The 11,756-nt window shown below is 39.3% G+C and overlaps 1 protein-coding gene across 2 annotated transcripts in view; it reads left to right on the top strand.

The window, feature by feature from the left end:
• The window catches only part of arsh (arylsulfatase H), a 52,064-nt gene that overhangs the window by 29,650 nt on the left and 10,658 nt on the right, over positions 1-11,756 (top strand). Inside the window, exons 1-5 of one of the 2 annotated variants that reach the window (XM_087268531.1) lie at positions 5,436-5,668; positions 5,988-6,109; positions 8,045-8,167; positions 8,256-8,679; positions 8,939-9,075. In XM_087268531.1, the coding sequence (XP_087124657.1) occupies positions 6,082-6,109; positions 8,045-8,167; positions 8,256-8,679; positions 8,939-9,075 (712 nt within the window). In that variant the 5' untranslated portion in view covers positions 5,436-5,668; positions 5,988-6,081. Of the gene's footprint in view, positions 1-5,435; positions 5,669-5,987; positions 6,110-8,044; positions 8,168-8,255; positions 8,680-8,938; positions 9,076-11,756 lie in introns of those variants that run through there. The other variant, XM_087268530.1, reaches the window with a different exon arrangement.

The following is an 11,756-nucleotide window of genomic DNA, read 5'->3' as shown; positions in this document are numbered from 1 at the left end:
CCATGAGTCGAACATGCCCAGCGAGTTTCGTTTCGATCACTCATCGTTAACCTTGTTAAATGGCTGCTCAATTTTAATTGGCCAATGGCGGCCATGTTTTTTGAGATATGCCAATGTCCTTATAGTATGTTATGACAACTTGGTTAAAGACACTGCATGCCAAATTTCAAGCTGATCAGACGAATGGCTGTAAGGTTAGAGTAATTTTTATGTTTTTTTAGCTTTATAGCGCCACCATGTGGCCAAAGTCTGCGGGTTTTGCAGTGTCACCTCAAATTGAGCTTATGCATGTGTGTAGCAAGTTTGGTGATGATATCTCATTTCGTTCAAAAGTTATAGCTCCAATTAGCATTTAGCTTCAATTAGCGTCGAACATTGTTGTGTACTGTTTCGAGTGAGAATAAAAATGTCAACTTTTTTTTGATAATTATTGATATTCAGTGTCCAGAGAACATTTGAGAGCTGGTTTGGTTTAGATTGAGTGTAAAACCTAGGACTAGTTCGCAAAAGTAGGTTTCGGACAAATCGCGATGTAGCGGGAAAACGGTGCGTCGTAGAGCAAAAATTTCTGGTATACACTTTTGTTCAGGTTAACCCAAGGATTCAAAAAATGTAAAGTTTTTGAGTCTACGACAAACGGTGAACGTATAGCGGCCAAAAATGTCCAAAAAGTGTTTTTTTGGCGCCATAGCGCCACCTATGGTCTGATTTGGCTGATCTTTGGCCAGAACGTAGTGTACCGGGGTACTACCATCTGGCCAAGTTTCAGCTCTCTCGGCCTTACGGTTTGGTCTGGGCAATAGTGACTTCGGCAGAATAATAATAATAATAATAATAATAATAATAATAATAATAATAATAATAATAATAATAATAATAAAAATCTTAACAAAAACAATAGGGTTTCAGCGCTTCGCGCTTGACCCCCTAATAAAAATCCTAACAAATACAATAGGGTTTCAGCGCTTCGCGCTTGACCCCCTAATAATAAAAATTTTAACAAAAACAATAGGGTTTCAGCGCTTCGCGCTTGACCCCCTAATAATAAAAATTTTAACAAAAACAATAGGGTTTCAGCGCTTCGCGCTTGACCCCCTAAATATAGCTGCAAGCAGCAATTAACGGGGGTCAAGCAGTTTAGCAGGGTAAGGTTAAATAGCAGTTAGGACGCCTGTAAGTAGTTTATTTGACAATGAAATATACGATTACAGCATTAGAGTTTATAGATTGAGCTAACAAATGTTTGATTAAACACTCCAGAGAAGCAACTTCAGTTTTTACATATTGACAAATTTTTAATGAACATTTCAAGTGACCGCTTTTATGTCAAAGTGACCAGTATAAGCAGCCCTATGATATAATGTGTAGATCGAGTCATGGCACCTTAGACAAAGACACGACATGTCAAATTTTAAGTTAATCAGATAAATGGTTACTCAGATACAGTGATTTTACAATGTATAGCGCCATCATGTGGCCATTGTCTAAGAGTTTTATGCTATGACCTTAGACTGACCTCTTGCATATGTGTTACAAGTTTGGTGAAGATATTTTAATTCATTCATGAGTTATGGCTATTTTAGCTCTTCTTAATAAAAATGACAAAAGAGCAGTGAATAAGCTATTAGTGATCTCCTACTGCCATCTAGTGGCCACAGTGTAATTTATTTTTGTGATTACAGCCATTTAGGTGTGCATAAACATATCCCTTCTATAATTGAGCATGTTCTAACTATATAAAATGAAAAAATTGTATTTTATTAAAATAATTAAAAATCTACAGAGTAAAAATTGTGACAAGCTTTAACTAAATTTGATATTAAATGAATTAACTGTGTTCATGCCATGTCAGTTTGGGATTCAGAATGCATTACATAACATTACATAACATTCTTTGCTATAGAGCAGTAAAATAAACAATAAGTTGTCTGTTACTGCCATCTAGAAGCCCCAGTTGTGATTTTCTTTACATATGTTTTAAAACAAGGTGTTTAATCATAGAACCAGTTTTACCTATTAGAATTATTATGAAGAGATTAACTGGGACCAAATTAGATGTTTAATGCATAACAGTGTTTACATCAGGTCAAAATATGATTCAGAATGATCCTAAATGCAATTTCCCTGACATTAAACTCAAAAAATGTAAAACAACAAAGGTATGCAAATGTTTTGAACAATAAATAAGTGGTCTTGTTGTGACATCTAGTGGTTAGAAATGGTAGGTGACAGTTAAAAGTCTGTGTTATAGTGGCTAAAATGATAGAATATTGAAAATGTGTTTTTGAGACCTTTAAACATCCAAGATGGACAAAAAAATAACTTATAAATAATTTCAGTGATAAGTATTTAAATGAAGCACATTTACTTTATTTTTAAGCCATTTTAGCATGTTTTTAGAACCATTTCCACTATTATAGCGCCACCTATTGCCCAATCTCCACAAAATTTTGCATGTTTATTCACATTAATATAGCACATCTGCGCACCAATTTCTGTGATGTTTTGAGTTTTCCTTATTGGTTTACAGGCATGTAGGTTCGTGTAGACACGCCCCTTTTGTTAATGAGCCTGTTACAGCTATCAGAAGTGAAATGTTCAACATTTTTTTGATAATTATTGATCTACTCAGTCCAGAGGTTCATACAACACTGGTTTCGTTGCGATTGAGTGAAAAACCAGGGACTAGTTTGCAAAAGTAGGTTTTGTTTATATTGATGGTTTTTTAATGAACAGTTTGAGAAACAGCAGTGGTTTTAGTCTCAAACTGTTCAGTATGAGCAGACCTATCATATAATATGTAGATTAAGTGTTTTTTGTGAAATAGTATGTAAATGAAGCAAATTTACTTTATTTTAAAGCGATTTAGCATTATTTAAAGACTATTTTTGCTATTATAGCGCCACCTATGGTTTGATCTTCACAAAATTTTGCAAGTTTCTTCTCATGGATATGCCACATGTGCTCACCAATTTCTGTGATGTTTTGGGCTTTCCCTATTGGTTTACAGGCATGTAGGCTCGTGTGGACACACCCTTTTTGTAAATTAGCCTGTTACAGCTAGCCAAAGTAAAAAGTTTAACTTTTTTTTGATAATTATTGATCTACACAGTCCAGAGATTCTAACAACACTTGTTTCGTTGGGATTGAGCGAAAAACCAGGGACTAGTTCGCAAAAGTAGGTTTTTCCTATATTGATGAATATTTAACGAACGGTGTAAGTGACAGCAGTGGTTTGAGTGTCAAACTATTCGGTATGAGCAGGCCTATCATATGATATGTATTTTGTGTGGTTGCGCAAAAGGTTGTGTGATACACAACTCATTACACATTAAAAATACGTAAAATCGCCCCCTAGTGGCTGGTTTCTTTCAAAATTCTTACAGATCTCTAGGACCGTGAGTCGAACATGCCCAGCGAGTTTCGTTTTGATCACTCATCGTTAACCTTGTTAAATGGCTGCTCAATTTTTATTGGCTAATGGCGGCCATGTTTTTTGAGATATGCCAATGTCCTTATAGTATGTTATGACAACTTGGTCAAAGACACTGCATGCCAAATTTCAAGCTGATTGGAGTAATGGTTGTAAGGTTAGAGTAATTTTTATGTTATTTAAACTTTATAGCGCCACCTTGTGGCCAAAGTCCACGGGTTTTGCACTGTCACATCAAATTAAGCTTACACATATGTGTACCAAGTTTGGTGATGATGTCTTATTCCTTTCAAAAGTTATAGCTACAATTAGCAATTAGCTTCAATTAGCATCGAACATTGTTGTGTACTGTTTCGTGCGAAAATAAAAATTTCAACTTTTTTTTGATAATTATTGATATTCAGTGTCCAGAGAACATTTCAGAGCTGGTTTGGTTCAGATTGGGCAAAAAACCTAGGACTAGTTCGCAAAAGTAGGTTTTGGACAAATCGCGATGTAGCGGGAAAACGGTCCACCGTAGAGAAAATCTGGGTCACCCCACTTTTGTTCGGGCTGACCCAAGGATTCCAAATATGTAATTTTTTTGAGTCTACGACAAACGGTGTACAAATGGCGGCCAAAATATTGGGTTTTGGCGCAATAGCGCCACCTATGGGCCGATTTGGCTGATCTTCGGTGAGAATGTAGTGTACCGGAGTACTACCATCTGGCCAAGTTTCAGCTCTCTCGGCCTTACGGTTTGGTCTGGGCAATAGTGACTTCGGCAGAATAATAATAATAAAAATCCTTACAAATACAATAGGGTTTCAGCGCTTCGCGCTTGACCCCCTAAAAATTTTAACAAAAACAATAGGGTTTCAGCGCTTCGCGCTTGACCCCCTAATAATAATAATAAAAATTTTAACAAAAACAATAGGGTTTCAGCGCTTCGCGCTTGACCCCCTAAAAATCTTAACAAAAACAATAGGGTTTCAGCGCTTCGCGCTTGACCCCCTAAAAATCCTTACAAATACAATAGGGTTTCAGCGCTTCGCGCTTGACCCCCTAATAATAATAATAATAATAATAAAAGTATTGAAAACAAACAATTGCACTCATTGCAGGGCTGGACTGGGACAAAATAATCGGCCCTGGCATTTTGGGCCAGAGCGGCCCACTACATCAATCAAAATGCTCCTCATCCCCCCACACCCTTGAATATGTTTACCAACTCCCACTCTATAAAAGCACAAACGCCATATATAGGAAATAACGAGAGCTGACAAATTAAAAACTTAAATGTTTTTATTATTATAATAAAATTATAATCCACACTGTAAATGTGTGTGCCTGTGTGTTTTGAGGGAGCCTAATAAATAATGAACATGACAAAAACTGCCTGCTTACGCACAAAGTTAATGTTGAATAATAAAGATAAATAATAAAAGCAATGTGTCAGAGACCCTAAAAAATGTTTAACTCAACAATGAAACATCAAGTTGGGTCATGTATAAATATCATTATAATATCCATATTGTTTAAATATTATTGCCACTATAAGCCTACATCATGCTGACGATCAAAAACACAATGTCATGATATGTCATGCGCTTGTCTTCTGACCGAGTGCATCTTAAAATACATGACTGACACCCTTCATAGAGCGTGAGAAGTGGACATTCTTTATCATTTGTAAGATAAAGACTTGCAGGTTCAGGAAACAGCATAGGAGGAAGTTGCCGCAGGCCGTGGTGCAGATTAAAAGTAAAAACAAAAGTATATGTATATGGACAGATGGGTAACTAGATAGAATAGACAGGAATATATTGATCTGTGCCCCGCTGCAGAGTGCAAACGCAAAAGGCAAGTGCCTGCTCTCCTCTTCTGCTCTCTCGCGCGCGTAAGAAACAGACGTGACTCTAGACTATTTTGACGAATACACACCTACGTTACACAGAGCCCAACATGGAAGTTTGTGATTGGGTCAGCCCAATGTCAATAAAGAAAAGAACCAATGGGCTGCAGATTATGTCACACGGCCGCTCTGTCCGGAAGCGTGACAGCTCACAGGAGCGTGACAGCTCGTCAATCACTGAGGCAGAAAAACATGACAGTCTGCTGAGTGTTTTATGGGCCGATCAGATCATAAAAAGAGGATCAGCCCGGGCCAAAAAGTACGTCGACCCAGCGAGAAACTGCCCTGTCTGCCTGTGGCCACAACAGGAAAAAAAAAAAACCTGCAACTGCGTTAATTGCGTAATTCTTTTTTACGCATTAATTATTTCAAATTAATCACATGCGTAAATTTTGACAGTATATATATATATATATATATATATATATATATATATATATATATATATATATATATATATATATGTGTCATTTTAGGACTTGATGTCTTTGATATAGACAATGATTGCCGCACTGATGGGAGAGCTGACTCTAAATGTGGTTGTACTTGTGTCACTGATAATAAAGACTAAAGACCTCTTGTGTTCATGATTTACTCACTGCTGTTGATCTTTCGCTCCAGGGTGACTCTGTAAATGTCTGTGTGTTCGTGTGTTTTCAGGACTCCAAACATCGACCAGCTGGCGTCAGATGGGGTGAAACTGACCCATCACCTGTCGGCCGCTCCACTCTGCACACCCAGCAGAACCGCCTTCATGACGGGACGATACCCTCTGCGCGCCGGTCAGAAAACAAACATCGTCTGCCTCACAAAAACACACCACAATGGCAAAAAGACTAATGTTATTTTCACCGCAGTACAGACACACTGAGGGACGGATAAATACATAATGCTAATGGGTGATTCTAGAAGTGTGGGGACAATTTAAATTTAAAACGTTTATATACAGTGCATGTGTAAAGTATTGATAGCGCTTGACTTTTACCACATTTGTTTATGTTACCGCCTTATTCCAAAATAGATTAATTTGATTGATTTCTTCAACATTCTACACACAATCCCCCATAATGACAATGAGAAGAAAGAGTTTTTGAAATTGATGCAGATTTATTAATAATAAAAGCTGATAAATCACATGTACATCAGTGTTCACAGCCTTTAACATGAAGCTCTAGATTGAGCTCAGGTTCATTCTGTCTCCACTGATCATTTTGGAGATGTTTCAGCAGCTTCATTGGAGTTCACCTGAGCTCAATTCAGCTGATCTGAAAAGGCTACACCTGTCTAGATAAGGGCCCAGGGTTGACAGTGCATGTCAAAGCACAAACCAAGCATGAAGACAAAGGAATTGTCTGTAGACCTCCTAGACAGGATTGAAGGCTGGGGAAGGTTACAGAAACATTTCTGCTGCTCTGAAAGCTCCAGAGAGCACAGCGGCCTCCATCATCCGTAAGGGGAAGATGTTTAACCATCAGGACTCTTCCTAGAGCTGGCCGGACATCTAAGCTGAGTGATCGGGGGAGAAGGGCCTCAGTCAGGGAGGTGATCAATAACTCGATGGTCACTCTGTCTGAGCTCCAGCATTCTTCTGTGGAGAGAGGAGAACCTTACAGAAGGACAACCATCTGTGCAGCAATCCACCAATCAGGCATCTGTATGGTAGAGCGGGCAGACGGAAGACACTCCCCGCCTGGAGTTTACCATCTGAAGGACTCTCAGAGCATCAGAAACTAAACTCTCTGCTCTGATGAGACTCAAACTGAACTGTTTGGAGTGAACGCCAGGCGTTACGTTTGGAGAACAGCAGGCGGCGCTCATCAGCAGGCTAACAGCATCCCTACAGTGCAGCATGGTGGTGTTGGCATCATGCTGTGGGGATGTGTTTCAGCAGCAGGAGCTGGAAGACTAGTCAGGATAGAGGGAAAGATGAATGCAGCGATGTACAGAGACATCCTGAATGAAGACCTGCACAAGAGTGCTCTCCACCTCAGACTGGGGCGACGCTTCATCTGCCAGCAGGACAATGACCCAAAGCACACCGCCAACATATCAATGCAGCGGCACAACAACAACTCGGTGAATGTGCTTGAGTGGCCCAGCCAGAGCCCAGACCTAAATCCTATTGAGCATCTCTGGAGAGATCTGAAAATGGCTGAACACCGTCACTTCCCATCCAACCTGGTAGAGTTTGAATGATCCTGCAAAGAGGAACGGGCAGAAATTCCCAAAGACAGCTGTGCAGAGCTTGTGGCGTCATATTCAAGAAGACTTGAGGCTGTAATCACTGTCAAAGAGATGCATCAATAAAGTATTGAGCAAAGGCTGTGAACACTGATGAACATCTGATTTATCAGCTTTTATTTTTAATAAATCTGCAACAATTTCACAAACTCTTTCTTCTCATTGTCATTATGGGGGATTGTGTGTAGAATGTTGAGGAAATCAATCAGTTTAATCCATTTTTGGAACAAGACTGTAACATAAACAAATGTGGAAACAGTGAAGCGCTGTCAGCACTCTCCAGATACACTGTGTGTGTGTGTGTGCATGTCTGTTTGTTTCTGTGTAACAATGTGTACATGTGTGTTTATGTTTAACTGTGTGTATGTATCTACATGTTCATGTGTGTGTGTTAGTGTATTTATTTGCATTAATGTGTGCATATGTATGTGTGTACATATGAATTCATGTCTGTGTTTGTGTATGTTCATGTGTAGGTATGGGCAGCACGGGTCGTGTTCAGGTGATCTTGTTTCTGGCTGGATCTGGAGGTCTTCCTCCAAATGAAACCACCTTCGCCAAACTGCTGCAGAAGCAGGGCTACACCACCGGCATTGTGGGTAAGAGAGACACACACACACACACACGCTGCTTTTCTGTATGTATCAGTGTGTTCTCCTCTTCAGCAGTGTGTGTTCTGGTTTTCAGGTAAGTGGCACCTGGGTGTGAACTGCGAGAGCCGCTCTGACCTCTGCCATCACCCTAACAAGCACGGCTTTGACTTCTTCTACGGTCTGCCGTTCACGCTGTTCGTGGACTGTGCGGTGGGCGCGGGGTCCGGAGTGCTGCTGGACTATCAGGAGATGCTGCTGAACTCCTGTAAGCTGCTGCTGGTGTGTGTGCTGACTCTGCTGGCCCTCAGGGGCTCCGGGCTCCTGTGCGCCGGCTGGAGGCTCCTGCTCCTCCTGTGCGCCGCCGCGCTGATCTGCTTCCTGCTGTGGTTTGTGCCGTTCGGGCTGCTGCGCGTCTGGAACTGCATCCTCATGAGGAACGGGGAGGTGGTGGAGCAGCCGATGAACCTGCAGACGCTCAACAGCAGACTCATGAGGGAAGCAGAGCAGTTCATGGAGAGGTGAGGAGCTGTGCCTAATATATCATGGTGTGTTTATGCTTTAGAAGAGTCAAAAGCGCACATCCAGAACATTTAAAGGGCACGTATGATGTACAATCATCTGTTGAAGGTCGCTGTTTTCTCATGTAATATTTCGTTTCTCTAAAACGGTCGCAGCTTCTGGTTCATGTGGACTTTAATATATTCAGTGAGCCTTTAGTGACCTCGGGAGCAGATTGATGCACACCCTGATCCTCTGTCATGTGATTTGTGATGTCAGACACAGAGACGGGCCGTTCCTGCTGTTCGTGTCGTTCCCGCAGGTTCACACGCCGATGTTGGTCACTGAAGGGTTCGCCGGGAAAAGCAGACATGGGCTTTATGGAGACAATGTGGAGGAGGTGGACTGGATGGTCGGTGAGTGACTCTAATATGTGATGATCAGTACAACTATAAGAATCAGACAGTAATCTGGTCAGAGGGGGCGTGGTTACTGCTCTAATGTGATTGGTGGATGGTAAAACCTTTGAGAGGCTCAGACCTGTGCACAAATCTGTCTAAAAGGTATGGAGCAAGTGCAGGGTCATTATATTTGGGTGAACTGTACCTTCAATATACAGACTGAAACTATGGGAAACACACAACATTCAGAACAAAATTACTTGTGTTTACCATGACCTCTGTAGCACCGGTGTTTTCTGAAATGATGTGCTATTTAATATCACAGCAAGAGATCTTCCTTAGATTTAGCATGCTCTTTCTTTTTCTCTCCAGGTGAATCTCACACTGCCTGAACATACTGTATATTATATATCACTATAATGTATCAAACTTCTGTGTATTTTCAATACAAATACATTCATTTACTCATTCACTCACTCATATCATCTTGACTAGTCATATTTACTCATTAAATCATTCATTCATTATCTCATTCATACACTCATTCATTTAGTCATTCACTTACTCATTAACTCGCTCACTCATTTACTCATTCATTAAGTCACTCATTCATTAACTCATACAACCATTCGCTCGCTCACTCATTCAGTCAGTCAGTCCATTAATTCATTCATTCACTCACTTTATCATTAACTAATTCACTTATTCATTCATTCACTCACTTATTCATTTGCTCGTTCATTAACTCACTCATCCACTCACTCAATCATTTACTAACTTCATTAACTCATTCATTCACTAGCTCATCAATTCACTCACTCAGTCATTCATTCAGTCCTTCACTCACTCACTTGGTCATTCACTCAGACATTGACTCACTCGTTCATTAACTTACTCATTCATTAACTCATTCATCCACTCAATCATTCCACTCATTCACCCGCTCATTCATTGATTCACTCACTTTATCATTAACTAATTCACTTATTCATTCATTCACTCACTTATTCACTTGCTCATGTATTAACTCACTCATCCACTAACTCAATCATTCACTAACTTCATTAACTCATTCATTCACTAGCTCACCAATTCACTCACTCGGTCATACATTCAGTCCTTCACTCGCTCACTTGGTCATTCACTCAGACATTGACTCACTCGTTCATTAACTTACTCATTCATTAACTCATTCATCCACTCAATCATTCTACTCATTCACTCGCTCATTCATTCATTGAGTCATTCATTTGCTCACTCATTGATTCACTCACTTTTACATTAACTCTTACACGTATTTATTTACTCATTAACTTATTCATTCATTTAGACATTGACTCATCCATTCACTCGCTCGCTCACTCATTCACTCAGTCCATTAATTCATTCACTCACTTATTTACTCATTCACTTGCTTACTCATTGATTCACTCACTTTATCATTAACTCATTCACTTATTCATTCATTCACTTACTTATTCACTTGATCATTTATTAACTCATTCATTCATTAACTCACTCATTCTCTCTCTCACTCAATTATTTACTTACTTCATTAACTCATTCATTCACTAGCTCATCAATTCACTCACTCACTTGGTCATTCATTCAGTCCTTTACTCGCTCACTTGGTCATTCACTCAGACACTGACTCACTCGTTCATTAACTCACTCATTCATTAACTCATTCATCCACTCATTCACTCGCTCATTCATTCATTGACTCATTAATTTGCTCACTCATTGATTCACTCACTTTTACATGAACTCTTTCACTTATTTACTCACTCATTCATTTGCTCATTCATTAACTCATTTATTCTTTAACTCATTCATTCACTAACTCAATTAGTCATACATTCAGACATTGACTCACTCACTCATTCATTGACTCATTCATCCATTCACTCGCTCGCTCGCTCACTCATTCACTCAGTCCATTAATTCATTCACTCACTTATTTACTCATTCACTTGCTTACTCATTGATTCACTCACTTTATCATTAACTCATTCACTTATTCATTCACTCACTTATTCACTTGATCATTTATTAACTCATTCATTAATTCACTCATTCTCTCTCTCACTCAATCATTCACTCAATTATTTACTAACTTCATCAACTCATTCATTCACTAGCTCATCAATTCACTTACTCACTTGGTCATTTATTCAGTCCTTCACTCGCTCACTTGGTCATTCACTCAGACACTGACTCACTCGTTCATTAACTCACTCATTCATTAACTCATTCATCCACTCAATCATTCCACTCATTCACTCGCTCATTCATTCATTGACTCATTAATTTGCTCACTCATTGATTCACTCACTTTTACATGAACTCTTTCACTTATTTACTCACTCATTCATTTGCTCATTCATTAACTCATTTATTCATTAACTCATTCCTTCACTAACTCAATTGGTCATACATTCAGACATTGACTCACTCACTCATTCATTAACTCATTCATCCACTCAATCATTCCACTCACTCGCTCGCTCATTCATTGACTCATTCATCCATTCACTCGCTCGCTCACTCATTCACTCAGTCAGTCCATTAATTAATTCGCTTATTTACTCATTCACTTGCTTACTCATTGATTCACTCACTTTATCATTAACTCATTCACTTATTCAGTAATTCACTCACTTATTCACTTGATCATTTATTAACTCATTCATTCA

The sequence above is a fragment of the Danio rerio genome, chromosome 9 (assembly GCF_052040795.2).
Source record: "Danio rerio strain M-AB ecotype USA chromosome 9, GRCz13ab, whole genome shotgun sequence".
Taxonomy (NCBI): Eukaryota; Metazoa; Chordata; class Actinopteri; order Cypriniformes; family Danionidae; genus Danio; species Danio rerio.
Note: the sequence above shows the minus strand (reverse complement) of the source record. Positions and strands in the feature narration are given on the sequence as shown.